General features: G+C 36.5%; 1 protein-coding gene across 4 annotated transcripts; it reads left to right on the top strand.

The window, feature by feature from the left end:
* The first annotated feature begins 744 nt into the window (after nt 1-744).
* Nucleotides 745-12,645, top strand: brd2a (bromodomain containing 2a). Of its 4 annotated transcripts, XM_059509018.1 has the most exons (13): nt 745-966; nt 1,859-2,461; nt 4,894-5,188; nt 5,345-5,482; nt 5,675-5,819; nt 6,295-6,497; nt 6,622-7,086; nt 7,169-7,297; nt 8,624-8,857; nt 8,987-9,249; nt 9,338-9,663; nt 10,902-11,030; nt 11,126-12,645. In XM_059509018.1, the coding sequence occupies exons 2-13, from the start codon at nt 2,430-2,432 to the stop codon at nt 11,254-11,256; spliced, it is 2,490 nt and encodes an 829-aa protein (XP_059365001.1). In that variant the 5' UTR covers nt 745-966; nt 1,859-2,429; the 3' UTR covers nt 11,257-12,645. The 4 variants fall into 4 exon arrangements, with proteins under 4 accessions (XP_059365001.1, XP_059365004.1, XP_059365002.1 ...); XM_059509021.1 differs by lacking the exon at nt 1,859-2,461; XM_059509019.1 differs by lacking the exon at nt 745-966 and having other exon boundaries at nt 1,479-2,461; nt 8,624-8,845.
* The last annotated feature ends 4,602 nt before the right edge of the window (nt 12,646-17,247 follow it).

Raw genomic sequence — 17,247 nt, 5'->3', positions numbered from 1 at the left:
AACAGGCATTAAATCATTCACAAATTGACATTGAAGTGGCATTAAGTAAAACAGAAATTAAAGTGATAATAGCTAAACAAATACAGGAAATTTGGCAGAAAGAATGGAATGAAGGAAAGAAAGGTAGACATTTTTACTGCATTCAAGGAAAAGTTGGGTCAGAGAGAAGAAGATTCGGAAACCGGAAAGAGGATGTTTTAATAACAAGAATGCGTATTGGACATTGTTTATTAAATCAAAGCTTACAAAGAATTGGTAAACATGAGAATGGAAATTGTGACAAATGTGGGTTAGTTGAAAATATAGAGCATGTCCTTTTAGAATGCGAAGCTTATGAAAGAGAGCGGTCCCAGTTAAGACATGCTTTAAGAAGTGTAGGAATCAATGAGTTGACACTTCAGGTTCTCCTAGGACAAGGTGCTAAACAATCAAGAGTTTATCATGAGTTATTTATATTTTTAAAGGAAACAGGATTATTTAATAGGATTTAAAACTCCATTATGTGTAAATTTTATATGGATATATATATATAATTTTTGTTTTTTTTTTTTTTTTTTTTTTTTTTTTTTTTTTTTTTTTTTTTTTTTTTTTTTAAAGAGTAGATCTAGTTTAAACTTCCTTTCCAAATATGCGCTTCACACTCCATATCAGTAGGTGGCGGGAATGCACCTTTTAAGTTGGTTTGCCAACCGCCATTAAATCCTAGAAGAAGAAGAAGAAGAAGAACAAACAGTCTATGGTTGAGCCCCGCGGCTAACGTTAGTTGTGTGGGATGTCACGTGACTCCCTGCCCCCACCGCGAGCCATTGAAGGGGAAGAAGAAGAAGTCGGACATGTTTGAGGGAAATGTGTTGAATAAAGAAACGTGGCTGAAGACGAGAAGAAACGCGGGATTTTTCCGACAATGAGGAATTCGACACATTTTGTTTTTCATTCTTATTTTCAATTCACTTAATCTGGATAGAGGTATATGTTAAGAGATTTAGATTTATTATTATTATTATTATTTTTGAAACATAGTTAATAATTAAATTTAAACGTTTAAATAATTTATAGACAACCACGAACAATTTGACCAGTTTAGTGTTTTATTTTGTTTTTCAACAATCGTTGACATTGTTGAAAAGCTATAACCTTGGTAATGGGGGATGGGCGGAAGTATATTTAACAAAAAAAAATCCGATTTGCTGAACTCTTTTTAATTTAAAAAGTTTAAAAATACTTTTTTTATACTATGTTAAAATTCTTTAATGCGTTTAACATGGTTTCTGTACAGAAAATATTTTAATCCGTGTGTTTCAGTTGTCCTTTAAAAAAAAGGAAATCCGACTGATGTAAAAACCTCTACAAGATTTGTTCGTAGTTATGGTCTTTATTATAACAAGCAGAAACATTTTGCTAAATCAAACGCATTTTAGGTGTTGTAGATGATTTTGACTTGTATTAATTTGAGGTCGATGTTTGCCACGTAGTTTTTTCTAAATTCTTAATGTAATTCGAATATTTAAGACATTTCTGATCAACTTTCGTTTGTTTTGTAGATGTTTTGTCCTTGTAATCGTGTTTTAGCCAGTGTGTCGTCGTTTGAAGTTGCTGCGTCATTTAATGGAGGACACTCCTTGTAGGCCATGTTGGATCGACGGAGAAAAAGGGCTTTGCCTTTTTTGTTTGCTTGTTTTTCTTTAACATTGGTCTGACTTTGCTTCGTGTTATCTTACATTGGGTAAAATGCGATTTTTAACAAGATATAACATGCTCCTTTAGGCCTCGGGTTTGTTTTTTCTGTTTTATTTTAGGGGTGTAGTAACATCAAGGTTGTGCCTTGAGATCTTTTATGTAATATTTTTGTTATTTTCAGGCAGTCGATGAGGAACTGGCTGTAAAGTACGTGTATGTGCCGCATTTGTCTGTTACACGTGACTCATGGGGCGAGCCAATGGCGTATTTCCAACATGACCCGGATGATCGCGCCTTAGTTTTGGGCAGCCAATCAGCGAAGTCTGTTGAAATAACTCAAAACTCTTGAGAAACGCAGTGTTTCTGGAAATGTTAGCACATCTTTAAGTGTTTTTTAATTATTCGTGAAAATGTTTTACTGAATGTGGTTGTTATAACTAAAGCGGCGGCGTTGTTTAGATGAGTGTTTTTTGTGCGAAATAATCTGGTTGAAAAATACAAATCGTGATGTGTGGGCGTGGTCTGTTTGACTGACAGATAGCATGGCCAGTAGAATTCGCGTAGGCGTGTACGTATAGCGTTACATCAGCCAATGGTGTCGTCGATGGGTTTATAAAAACTCGGGCGGAGCCACAACTTCGCCATTTCATTGTATCTCCGAGCTGGAGGATAAAGGAAGTCCGAAAAACAAGGCCGCGAAACTCGGATATTCGATCGAAACCGGTTTATATACAGAACCCGGATCCATCCCGATGGAGACGGCCATTAGCCCGCCCTTTGACAGGTACCGATTGGAGAAAATGACACTGCATTTCTTCTGTGAACGAAAATGTTGTTGGAATATTGTCGTAAATCAGCATCTTTCGGAATTATTTTATTTTAATCACTTGCGTCCTACTATAACATCAAGCGAAACGCTGGAGTATTAAGACCGCATTGACTTTCGCTCTTGGATGGCAGTGATGCTGGAGACTTAAGTTTTTGCATCGTCAGTATGCGACTAGTATTCAAGTTTCCAAAGTCTGGTTTTTAACGGGCAACTGCCCGCGATCAGTGCGCATGCGCGCTTTCGCTCCTGGAGCTATTTATTTACTGATATTCTCTCGGTTTTCAAGCCGTCACATTTGAGCAATACAGTTCTGTTTTTCACATCTGAGACTTGTTTGAATTGTGGCTGTTTTAACGGTTGGCTAACCTGTAATCTATTGATTCGTCATAGAGGTTGCCTAACGTTACACTTTATTAGAAATGTATGTAACGTTAAATTTGTTTTGGGTGATTTATTTAGACTCGAAAGTGTGTTGTGAATTTTAAGCTCACGGTTATGCATCGATCAGGTCTTCCGCGAGTGTGAACACGAGCATGTCTATAATATAAATATGTAACGTATAGATTTAGGTCATAAGGCGGCGACTTGGTTTACGGGAACTAATAAATAATGTGTTAGCGTTGGTTGTTTTATAAGTGGTTTATGCTTTTGTTATATTAATGTGGCTTGCTTTGTGGCCCTTATTTTGAAGAGCTTTAGTCCTACTGAAACGCGTCTTGTGTTGCGCTTCCGTCTCTTACCACGTGGACCTTTTTTTTGTCAACATTTTACACGCGTGGAAGGCCGCAGTTCGTTGATCAATACACGGTTTCTTTTGATGGCGAGAGCCACTGATTTGTGAAATCTAACGGCACAACACGGAATAATTTGTTTCGCCTTTGGTTGCTTAGTAACGCGAGTATTTAAATGAGCATGAAGTCCTCCATCTGCCCCCCTCCCAACCAGCATGCAGAATAATTAGACCTTTTATTTGTTCTTTTCTTTTTTTCCTATTCCAGGAATTGTTTGTATACTAAAATTTTGCTTAACTGAAAATAAAAGTTTTAAACGTGAACTGCTTGTGATTTTTGCATCATTTAGCACTGTTTAGATTTGCATATTTAATTCTTAAGTTGTTTAGAAAAAATGTTTAATATGCTTAAAATCTTGTTTAAAAATGTATCTTGAAAGAATATGTGATGCATTTACAAGGGTCACAGTTTATTTCTCTGGAAGCAGCTTGTCTGCGTTGTGTTTTTCAGTTTGTTAATTTACACTCAGTCCATACTGAGGCAGGTATGCAAACCTTCACTTACAGAAACTGTCCGGAAGGCATGAGATCAAGCTTCTGCAGAATGACTGAACACCTGCCTCAAGTGTTTTGTAGTCTCTAGTTCTGTACTGGAAGCTCCTGACACCAAGATGGATTTCTTGTGTGTGTAAACACACTTGTCAATAAAGGTCATTCTGATTAAAATCATATTAAAATGACTATACAAATGTTGCATCATTGTGCTATCCAGGAATCCTAATATACACAGAATAAAACCCAAGAGGATGCACTTGTTATAAATAAGATTCTTCCAGCTTATTCTCTTGCAGTTAGCCTTCAGAAGGTAAGTCTTGGGGAGGAAATTAGATTCTTCCTATAATAATCAGCTTATAAAATATGAAGTCTTCTGTTTGTAACTTAAAATTACTTGGGTTAGTCAATTTTACATGAGCAATTTATAAAAGAGCATAAAATCCATATAAATGCCCTGCATTTTTTTATACACTAGTTAATTCAATTTTTTTTTTTTTCAATAATGCTTGTGTAAAGTTATGATCCATTTTTGCAACTGTGAGGTGTTTTAGGTACATAATATAAATTTAAACAATACAGCAAGGGAAATTAAACGGGGTAATGCTCCTTTTTCTGTTCAAACTGAAAAAAAAAAACATTTGTTATATTTACTATTTAATAATAATGCTTTAAGATGAATCTTTAGTTAAATTAGTCCACTGACCAGGAGTAATTTATTTGTGATTTTAAAATATTTATTTTGAGGCCTGTATTCTCATTGGCTAATCCCTTTGATAAACAAACCTGACCTGATCTGGGTTATTAGGTGTGTTTCGGGCCCCGCCCCCAGTATCCAGTACGTATCAGTTTGGACTGTGTCCTAGTGTAACCCACCCGTGTCTGGACGGATAAACTGCTGAAGGGGCGGTTGTGTCTTCATGCTCTGTTCACATAAGCGAAACAGACGATTAGTCATTGAGTCATGAGTCAAATATTGACTTTTCATGTTTCATCTCATATAGTCCCATACTTGTTCATTGTTCTGTTTCTATTATGAGCTCTTATTGGTTTATGATCTGTTTTTACTCTACATGACACGCCCTCACCTTCCTGTTCTCCACAGCTCTTTGGGCGGGGGTGACGGCATGCAGGGGGTCACCATGATGGAGCAGTCCATCTCCGCACCTGGCAAGCGCATCCGCAAGCCTTCGCTGCTGTACGAAGGGTTTGAAGGACCTGCTCTGCCCCAGGTGCCTCAATCTGGACCCCCTCAACCCCCTGTGCGGGACCCCATTCGACAGGGCCGTATGACCAACCAACTGCAGTTCCTCCAGAAGGCTTTACAGAAGACATTGTGGAGGCATCACTTCGCCTGGCCTTTCCATGAGCCGGTGGACGCTGCCAAGCTCAACCTGCCTGTAAGCTGGATCTTGTTCCAGAATGGACTTTTTGAGGGAGCTGTTATTGGGATCTGTTTAAATATGTAACAAAATGTCATGTTATAACACAAATAATGGGTTTAAACAAGCGTGTGTTTTTCTGACTTAATGACTTCTAGTTGTTATTTCATGCAGGATTATTACAAAATTATTAAACAGCCCATGGATATGGGGACTATCAAGAAAAGACTGGAAAACAATTATTACCGCAGTGCCAGCGAGTGCTTGCAGGATTTCAACACCATGTTTACCAACTGCTACATCTACAACAAGGTCAGTCGGTTCATTTATGTTCAGGTGAAAAGTTCTAGAAGCGCGTAGCTTTGTTTTTTAAGAGCTTGGATTAATTTTGTTGTTCCATCAAGTTGCTCAGGTCTTCTACCCAGGCTATTATGGAGCAATTACTCGCATCAGTAGTATCGTGTAGAGACTGCCATGTGATCTAAAATCGTCTGTTTATTTCAGCCAACAGATGACATCGTCCTGATGGCTCAGTCTCTGGAGAAGGCTTTCCTGCAGAAGGTTGCACAGATGCCCCAAGAGGAAGAAGAGATTCCTGCACCTGTCCCGAGGGGCAAACAGGGCAAACCTAAAAAAGGCCACAAATCAAGTAAGAATGGGTTGAAAAACAGATGAACCTTAATAAACTGATAAAGAGAGCAGTTGGATTTTCATGATCGTGGTTATGGTTTTTATAAATCTAAATATAACTAGAACGATTTAACACACAAATAAAAATGTATATATGTATGTATGTATGTGTGTGTGTGTGTATATATATATATATATATATATATATGTATATGTAATAGTGATTTCCAGACCTGAACAAAATTGCAGAAATGAACAAAATCCTAAAAAGTTGTTGGACATTTTTGGGGTACCGTTTTATACATTTAATTTGATTTTTAATTTATGAAATATCCACAACTGAATGTCTGTGACTTTTTCAGGTCTGAAAATCAAAGTTTCTTTGTGATTATACATTAATTTTATATATATATATAATGAGAAATACATGTGGCTGTTTTTCCTGCCTTCATGCTTCTGCACCCCCCCCCCCCCCCCCCCCCCGCCCCCTTTAGTCCCCGGTGGATTCACGACAGCTCATCAGGTCCCTGCTATATCTTCCGTGTCACAGTTGGCCTACTCCCCTCCAACTCCAGACACCCCAGACTCGATCCTCTCCACCCCACTGCAGACGCTTATAACCAAGACTTTGCCTCCTCCCACTTCACACAGCACCCCTGCGCTGATGGGCCTGCCCCCTACTCAACCGACTGCAAAGGTAAGACTACCTAATCACATCTATTTATGCAAATCAGTTTTGATATGCAACACAACCTAGTTGGAATACCAACAAGTTTGCTTAAGTGTGCAGTTTAGCTTATTTTTCACCATTCTTTCAATAGAAAAAGGGTGTGAAGCGCAAGGCAGACACGACCACCCCCACCACCACAGGCATGCCGCTCACTATGGGTGTAGGTGGCATGGGTCTCGGCATGGGTGGTGGTGACTCCCCGCTCACGCTCTCCAATTTGGGTGTTGACCCCAATCAGAGCCTGTCCCTTGGCCTGGGCATGAGCCTTGGCGGAGGCCTGGTTGGAGACAAAGTACCGGCAAGACGAGGTGGCAGTGGCAGGCCCATCAAACCACCACGAAAAGACTTGCCCGACTCCCAGAACCAACATCGGCCGGTGCGGCGCGGGAAGCTAAGCCAGCAGCTACGGTACTGCAGCACAATTCTCAAGGAGCTGCTGTCAAAGAAGCACGCGGCCTACGCCTGGCCCTTCTATAAACCAGTGGACGCTTCTTCACTGGGACTGCACGACTATCATGACATTATCAAGTATCCTATGGATCTAAGCACAATAAAGGTACGTGTAAAGAGATGTATCACGATATAAAACGCCACCATGTGCACGATCAGAGCTACATGATTTTCTCATGATATTGCAGAGGAAAATGGATCATCGGGAGTACAGGGATGCATTGCAGTTTGCTGCTGACATCAGGCTAATGTTCTCGAACTGTTACAAGTACAATCCCCCAGATCACGATGTGGTGGGCATGGCCCGAAAATTACAGGTATGGACACTTGCACTTAAGTTTCTTTTTACTATTCATAAATTTTTGCAATTTCACATAAGCAAAAATAAAGAGATTGACAAATCAAATGCACAGATATAGTTGTGGCAAATAGCACACGTGCCCTTGTGAAGGAACACAGACCGGCTTTATTATAATATCATTTGAGCAGAGTATCGCATTGGTGGTTGCTGAACTCCAACTTATGTGTTTGTCAGTGTTTTCAGAGCGTCGGCATGGTTGTTTATATAAATATATATATTTATATATTTATATATATATATATATATATATATACATCAAATATATATATATACAGTACAGACCAAAAGTTTGGAAACATTACTATTTTTAATGTTTTTGAAAGAAGTTTCTTCTGTTCATCAAGCCTGCATTTATTTGATCAAAAACACAGAAAAAACAGTAATATTGTGAAATATGATTACAACTTAAATTAATAGTTTTCTATTTGAATATACTTTAAAAAAATAATTTATTCCTGTGATGCAAAGCTGAATTTTCAGCATCATTACTCCAGCCTTCAGTGTCACATGTAACATCCAGTCTATCACATGATCATTTAGAAATCATTCTAATATTCTGATTTATTATGAGTGTTGGAAACAGTTCTGCTGTCTAATATATTTGATGAATAAAAGGTTAAAAAGAACTGCATTTATTCAAAATAAAAAAAAATTCTAATAATATATTTTCTTTACTATCACTTTTTATCAATATAACACATCCTTGCTGAATAAAAGTATTGATTTTATTTTAAAAAAAAAAAAAAGAAAAGAAAAAATTACTGACCCCAAATTACTGACCAGTAAATTGTAATAATATTTCAAAATATTACTGTTTTTTCTGTATTTTTGATCAAATAAATGCAGGCTTGATGAGCAGAAGAAACTTCTTTCAAAAACATTAAAAATAGTAATGTTTCCAAACTTTTGGTCTGTACTGTGTGTGTGTGTGTGTGTGTGTGTCTATATATATATATATATATATATATATATATATATATATATATATATATATATAGCATGTGCATGGTTGCTAGATTGGAAAGATTAAGTAAAACTGCCCTTCAAGGTAATTTAAACCCTTGAGATCTAACAACCCCAAGCTTTTAAGTAAAAACATTTAAATGTTATCAATGTAAGATAACAGAATAATTTCTGGATAAATATCCATATGATTTATGCGTAGTTAATCGAGAGAACCAGAAATGATGATGGTGATTGAAATACGATTAATCATGCAAACCTACTTGCACATTAAAAGCTAATCCATAATTGGATGTTAAAAAATATTATTCTGTTTCAGGATGTCTTTGAGTTCCGCTTCGCCAAGATGCCAGACGAACCTCTGGAGTCCCTCCCACCTGCGTCCCTAAGCGGCGGCCTGGGCGGTCACTCCTCCTCTTCCTCCTCCTCTTCCTCCTCGTCATCCGAGAGTGACGTGAGCAGCGAGAGTGAGAGCGAGAGCAGCCCGAGCTCCGACAGTGAGGAGGAGAGAGCGAATCGCCTGGCCCAGCTTCAGGAACAGGTGTGTACACAGGTAGTGACTGAACTTTACCAACAAAGTCTGCTAAACCGCCACTGACAGATTTGGCGTAGTTGTACATTTACTGAGAGCTGCTGTGGGTTTAGAAAACACTCACTCACTCACTCGCTCGCTTGTCTGCAGTTGAGGGCGGTGCACGAGCAGCTCGCCGCGCTGTCCTCTACACCCATCATCAAGCCCAAGAAGAAAAAAGAAAAGAAAGACAAGAAGAAAAAGAAGAAGCCGGAGAAACACAAGCGGGCCAGGAGTTTGATGGAGGACGACGTACTCATCCGGCCGCCCAAAACACCAAAACTCTCCAAGACACCAAAGAGCAGGAGCAACAGCAAAGCGGCGACATCCGCTCAAGGCAAGAAGACCTCCAATAAGAAGAGCAGCAAGAGCAAGTATGTGTCAAATACTCATTTACTGCGTGCCTAATTAATTTGACCCTGAAAATCACCAAACATAAACGTATCTTATTTCTTTCCCTAGATCCTCAAAGAAATCTCAAGCCCCCTCCTTTAACCCTACACACATGAGCCAGGGTGGTCTTACGCCACACTATGACTCTGAGGAAGAGGAGGAGACCAGCCCGATGAGCTACGACGAGAAGCGGCAGCTCAGTCTGGACATCAACAGGCTGCCGGGCGAGAAACTGGGCCGCGTCGTTCACATCATCCAATCACGAGAGCCCTCGCTGCGTGACACCAACCCTGAGGAGATCGAGATCGACTTCGAGACGCTCAAACCGTCCACACTGCGTGAGCTGGAGAACTACGTCATGATGTGTTTACGCAAGAAACCACGGAAACCTAGCGGTGAGAGCATTTAGATTCAAATGAGCTCAAACTAGGGCTGTCCATTTAACTTAATCAATTAATTATGCATTTATTTAATTAACACGTTACTTATTAATTTGTGTTCATTAAATTATTTACTTATCACAATTTATATTATTATACTGTGTGATTTAATTATGGAAGAAATAATGTATTAATGTTAAAATCAGTTGGTTGAATGAATGACTGACTTGCTGTGACCTGCTAGTGGGGTTAGTTTCATTTTGAGAGTATTACATAAAATATATATATATATATATATATTTTTTTTTTTTTTTTTTTTTTTTCATATTTCAGTATTAATTTTTTTTTTTTTTTTTTTTTTTTTACATGAATATCCATTTATTAACATTATGCAATTCTGAATAAATTTAGTTTTTCTTAATTTACTTACATCTGTTGAATGCTTTTGTCATCTAAAGACAATAAAGACTTAATGTTTTTTTTAGGAGGGCGTTACATTATTTATTTTTTCAGCCAAAATGTGTTTGTGATTCAGTGTTTCCCACGGACTCAAACTCTGTGTGTGGCGGCACTTCCCTCGGGGGAAATATTTGCTATATATAAAACAGCAATGTGTGGCGGGTTGCCACAAATAAGTCAATGTATGGGAAACACTGTGATTTAATTAATTTATAATTTGACACATCATGTTATTAATTAAAAAAGTAATACTTTGTTTATAGTAATAAGTAATACTTATTAAAAACTACTGTATTTTATATTTATGCCATTGATTTGCTAAAACGATATGACCTTCCCTGGAGAAAGGAAGGTTTTTTCATGAGCAGCTGATGGGAATCTGATACTAGACGTTAACGCATCATGTATTGTGCAGCCCCACCTTTCCTGGTTTTATTCAGCACACTTTACAGGTAGACAGCAGTCTGCTGTGATCAACACTGTTCATTCATTCTTCCACTGATGTAGCTGTCATCTCCCAAGTTATAGTCATAGATTAAATAATATTGGTGCAAGATTAAATTATTACATAAAATCTTACTAACCCTACATTTTTAAACAGTAGTGCATTTTTCTTTTTTCATGTTTTTTTAAAGAAGTCTCACCAAGGCGGAATTTATTTGATCAAAAATACAGTAAAAACAGGCTTTAACATTAAAGCCACTGGTGCAGGTAGAAACTCATGACATAGCATGCTGTAGAGACTTGAGTAGTTGAATGGGAAATTTGACTCCGGTGCTTCTTGTGTTTTCCAGTGTCAGTCAAAGGCACTGCAGGGAAATCCCGTGAGGAACTGGCTCTGGAGAAGAAGAGAGAGCTGGAGAGACGACTGCAGGACGTCAGCGGCCAGCTCAACTCCGTCAAGAAACCACAGAAAGCCAAAGGTAGGGACCGAGGTGCATGTAGATGATCAGTGCTCATTCATAATCCGGTTAATAGAGATGAAATGATTTAACACCCCTCTCTCTCTCCCTCTCAGTGGAGAAACCCACTGGGGTGGAGGCTCATGCCGCAGCGTCTCGCCTTAGTGCCAGCAGCTCCAGCTCAGACTCCTCTTCCTCTTCATCCTCCTCCTCCTCCTCTGACACCAGTGACTCAGACTCGGACTGAAACAACGGACATCAAATAAAACATGCACTCCATCCCAGAATAGAATAGAGTTTCTGTCTTAATAACAGTAACTGTTAGCAGAAAGATGTTTAAGGAAGAGCAGAGTTTCTCTTTAGATGTATAGAAGCAGGTCAGAGAGAATTCTGGGAAATGTTGGACGTAGAAGGAACTAATGGAAAAGCAGACCAGGTCATCGTTGTCTAGTTTGGGACTCATTTCTGTTAGTCTATCCTTCTTTACTTTGTGTATATACATGTACAAAGATATATAAATATCTATTTTTCTTTTATAAAGAAGAATTTTAAGCGATTCCCTGGTAGGGAAGAATACAGAAATAAGAATTTTTTTTTTTTTCGTTTGATCTTTTTAGTAATTTGTCTTAAAGGAAAAAAAAACAAGGCTTGGAGTGGAAACTGCTGTCACTTTGTTTGCATGAGTGAGTGTGTGATTGAATCCCGCGGTTTTCCCATCTACACACTTTGCACATACGTGGATGTGTTGCCGCTTGGTTGTGCATTTGAATAAAAGCAAAAACAAAGCTCCATCTATTTAAATGGCATCTGTACACCTAAAAAAATATGAGAACAGGGAAATACGTCACTCATGTCTATCTGATGGGTGACTTGTTGGCGTCTTAACTTGAATCTGATCACCTCTCCATCCAGACTGCTTTAGTTCACATGATCATATGAATGGGTTAAAATCTCAGTTGTTATATATACAAACATGCAGCATTTTGCTCTTTAAATTCAGCTGGGCTACATGATGTGTAATAGATATGGATGCATAAAATATTTTTATGTTGATGTGGTTTCGGTCATGATTTCTAGAGCAGAACAGAGTCTTAGATGCACTATGAGAGGTACACAGCTACTTGATAGCTGTTGATATGAATACTGTTTGTAAATCTTGGTTTTTGAGTTGTAGTCTAGTTTTGTTTTTGTTTTGGTGGGTTTATTATTCACCCAGGGAATTAGTGCACAATTGGTGGTTTTAACAAAATGACCCTCATATTCAGAAATGAAATGCTTGGAATTATAGTTTCAGTTTCGTAGCACATAAGACAATAGCAACAACAAAATTTGACGTTTGTATTCCAAAATCTTGTACATATGTAACAGTTTCATGACCTCGCAGCTTGCATCTGTCAATATGACCTGGTTTCTGCTTCCTGCATTATTTTTTCTTTTTTACTTCAGCTCTTTTCTTTAGTCTTGTGGCTGGTTTTTTCCACAGCTCTTTATGTTTTTTTTAAGAAGACAACAGCAAAACACAATAACAAAATGAAACCTCAAGCTATAAGCATCATCTCAACAGATGCTTCATGCAACCATTATTCTCATCTGAAAAATGTCATGTTAATAAAGAGGGTGAGATGTCTTTAAAACATCTTGTGGCTCAGTGGATTTCTTCAGGGTCATGTTATTTCATTATATGTTTTTCAGGGAATATATATTGCATTTAGGGATACTATAGTTTGTTGAAACCATTACAAAATGTAACATTTTCATTTAGTTTCACTTGTACTACATACTTGACATCAATAATACAATAGACATTTAAATAAAATAATAAAAATTACTCAAATTTAAGCAGAATTAAAAATAGGAAAATATAAAAATAAAAACTGACCTTGAGCTAATATATAAAATTATAATAAAATAGAAATTACATTTTATATTTTTATTTTATTTTTTGATACTATAAAAAAGCTAACGTATAGTATAGTAAAATATAAATGATAATTTATACATTTTTACACAGTAAAAATGCATTGCATGGCTGAAAATACAGATGCATCTCAATAAATTAGAATGTCTTGGAAAAGTTCATTTATTTCAGTAATTCAACTCAAATTGTGAAACTTGCATATTAAATTCAATGCACACAGACTGAAGAAGTCTAAGTCTTTGGTTCTTTTAATTGTGATAATTTTGGCTCACATTTAACAAAAACCCAGCAATGAACTTCACCCTTCCTCCAGACTCTAGGACCTTGTTTTCCAAATGAAATACAAAACTTGCTCTCATCTGAAAAGAGGACTTTGGACCACCGGGCAACAGTCCAGTTCTTCTTCTCCTTAGCCCGGGTAAGATGCCTCTGACATTGTCTGAGTTGCTTAACAAGAGTAGCCAGTTGTGTGGTGGCTCTTGATGCCTTTACCCCAGCCTCAGTCCATTCCTTGTGAAGTTCACTCAAATTCTTGAATCGATTTTGCTTCACAATCCTCATAAGGCTGTGGTTCTCTCGGTTGGTTGTTCATCTTTTTCTCCACACTTTTTCCTTCCACTCAACTTTTTGTTAACATGCTTGGATACAGCACTCTGTGAACAGCCAGCTTCTTTGGCAATGAATGTTTGTGACTTACCCTCCTTGTGAAGGGTGTCAATGATTGTCTTTTGGACAACTGTCAGATCAGCAGTCTTCTGTGTAGCGAACCAAACCGAGAGACCATTTGAAGGCTCAGGAAACCTTTGCAGATGTTTTGTGTTGATTAGCTGATGTCACCATATTTTAATTTGTTGATATTGAGTGAATTGGTGGGTTTTTGTTAAATGTGAACCAAAATCATCACAATTAAAAGAACCAAAGACTTAGACTACATCAGTCTGTGTGCACTGAATTTATTTAATACCTAAGTTTGACAATTTTGAGTTGAATTACTGAAATAAATGACTAATCCATGACATTCTAATTTATTGAGATGCACCTGTATTATCTTGAGCTACATCAGAAGGTGGCAGTATACTGAATATCCTTAGTAGTTCAATTACTCCTGTCAGCATTACATTCCCAGTTCCCATTCATCTCAACAGCAGCTGCTCTTAGTGGAGCTGTGTTGTTCTGAGGTAAGTTCAGTAACGGTTATATTTGGGTAAAATGAACATATAGATGGGTTTTGTTATTCAGGTTAGACAGTAGTTCACTAGATTTCAAACTGAGTTGATAATTGTTGTGCAATTTAGTTCATTCACACTGAATGCTCCCTCATTTTTATGTAAATGGTAGTAGTGTGGAAATGAATCCTTGCATTATTCAAACACTCTTTCTCCTCAAACAGCTCCAGCATGAAACAACACAGAGATGAGGACACTCGGATTTTTCCTGGTGGGCTTTGTTTTTGTTTGTTGTGTCTCATATAAAAAAGAGTGTTTAGTTTCATTAAAATTACTGTTATATGAAGACGGGACTGACTTGTAGGCCATTTTACTGTAAGCTCTTATGGTACATTCCTGTGGGATCTTTCCAAAAGCCTCAGTGCAGGTAAATGAAATGACAAAACACTGGTTTCTGGAGATTTCTGGACTCTTAAAACATCTTTACTTGCTTCTATGGAACCTTTAACATTCATAGAGCTTTTCCAGTCTGCAAAAGGTTCTATATAGTGGAAAAAGGTTCTTTAGATTATTAAAATGTGGTTTAAAGTGGTTATTTTTATATTTTAAGAACTGTTCACTGAAAAGAATTTTTTTTTTTAAGTCGGTAAATAAAACTTGCTTCTATTCTTCTGCTTTTTGAGTTGTAAGAAACGTACTGATTAGATACAGTAACTGCGGGAATTAACCTGACAATCAATGAACTTCACACATATGATCCTTCTAGAAGAAATGCCGGGTTATTATTATTAAAAACATTTTTATTTAAATAAAGATGAAATTAAATCAACTATAAATATTTGATGAAAAACTTAAACTACTTAAAGTAAAAGTAAACAGTAATATTTACAAAAACAAATAAAAATGACAAGCATGTAAAAGAGAAAAAAGAAAAGTCTAACAAACAAACAAAAAAAGCTAATTGAAATATTAATAAAAACTAAACCTGTATTTAAATAATAATAATAATAGATGTATGTAAATTTAGACTCAACAAATATAGTCTGGTGCATAACAAAATTACAGAAAATTAAGTTTCAATAAAAAATGTAATAAAAAAAGCTAATTTAAATATTACTGTAAACTATAGTGGTATATAAATAATATTGAAATAGCAGGTATTTTGTCCACAGCCCATGCAAAATTACTAATAATTAAAACTGAAATAAAAACAGAAACTACAAAAATAAAAACTTGCTATTAATAATAATATTCATATAAACATTCAAACAAAATATCATAATATTTAAATAATATTAAATGAAAGGCAATAACAAAATTACAAAACAATAATAATAACTTGAATATTAAAATAAAACATAATACGAAAAATAAAAGTAATGAAAAAAAAAATCTGTAATGGTATAAAACAATATTAAAGTATCACTGGAACTGACAAGGCATTTTGTCTATGACCCAACCCAACAAATGTGGTTTGGCCCATACTACAATTACTAAAAATACTAAAATTAATAATTCGAAAATAAATAAACCTAATTGAAGTATTAATACAAATAAAATGTTATATAAATAAATTCAAAATAGCACAAACTGAGAAGGCATTTTGACCACGACCCAACAAATGTGGTCTGGTCCCAAGTTTTCCTCTGCAAATACAGTCACGTCTTTTAAATGCTGTACTGCAGGATTGAGTTCATGAAGTGCATCGTGTTGGATTTCGTAGAAGTTTCCAGCTGGTAGAATCCACACACATGCACTTTGAGTCATGATGTCCAGGTGGTTTTCTTGCATTGTTGGTTTAGTGATTTGCATGCACTGTTGAAACAGGTATTTATGTCTGTCACTGGTTCACTGTTCTGTCACTTTCTTCTCTCTCGATACCACAATCACAAAGTTAGCTGTGGGCTGCTCTTTTTTCCCTATAGGCCTCATTGTGGCTGCATACTGGTACAAGAAACAGCACAGAGGTAAGCCTCCACCACTACTGATCCTAAAATAATTATACAACTATGATAATGCAGGATAGCTCTAAAGAAAATATGTAAATGCTTTTCTTGTCCTTCCCCAGGTTTTACATATCTTCCCCTCCATTGAAAGCTGAATTGATTTTATGATGTTAAGGGCTGAATCATTGAATTTCAACTTTTTTTTGCATATGTGTAAATCTTTTTTTTTTTATCCTGTTGTTGTATATTATTGCTAATTTGAATAAAGATTTAATGCCTTAACTTACCTATGCATGATTGCATCGGGCTCATATCAGACTAATGCTTAAAACCAACCATTGGGACAGACAGAAATAATATGCAAAATGCATGCCTCAAAATTGCAAGATAATATCAGAGGTTTATGAAATGGTGTCTGTGGGAAGCGTGCATGTGTTTACAGATTCACTGATGTTTTATTTTAATTCTACTTGTGTTTAATGATATTAGTAGAGATGGAAAAGCTGCAGTAAAAAGCCTCGGCCTGTGTTTACTCTAAGAGCCCTGCGGGACCATGGTTAATTCTTCTCTTTATTTCCCAGACGCTCCAGCGCTGGTTTGGGTTTCAGAGCACAGGTGCAGTGCAGAACTCATTCACAGTCAGAGATAAGACATTATGTGTGTATTATCCATCACTCCTCACTTCAAGAGCTCTTTGTGTTAAAGCTCTTCATATATATATATATGTGTGTGTGTGTGTGTGTATGTGTGTGTGATTGTAATAATTTGTTATTAAAAGTGTATAACAATTTTACAAACTTGAAACTTGAAACTTTATTTCAACTAAATTTAAGACACATTGAAGGTCCCTTAAAAGTTTACTTAAGTCAATAAGTAGGCAGTTGTTGATCATTGTTCTAGATAAAAATTTTACTGAAAAAAATAAAAATTCTGTTGTATTCTTTTCACAAATAAGGCTTGTATTTTGTACATTAGCGCTTTTTTGTTCACTTCTGCTCTCTTGTGTTCAGTTATGGTATTGCTGATCAGTTGTAAATTACTCCAGTGCTGTTTTAGCTTCTCGGAGCAATGTAATAATTTGTGTGTGTGTGTGTGTGTGTGTGTGTGTGTGTGTGTGTGTGTGTGTGTGTGTGTGTGTATGTATGTATATATATATATATATATATATATATATATATATATATATATATATATATATATATATACAT

This window comes from Carassius carassius, chromosome 25 (genome assembly GCF_963082965.1).
Source record: "Carassius carassius chromosome 25, fCarCar2.1, whole genome shotgun sequence".
In the NCBI taxonomy this organism is placed as follows: domain Eukaryota; kingdom Metazoa; phylum Chordata; class Actinopteri; order Cypriniformes; family Cyprinidae; genus Carassius; species Carassius carassius.
The sequence above is the reverse complement of the archived record's forward strand: the minus strand, read 5'-3'. Positions and strand labels throughout refer to the sequence as shown.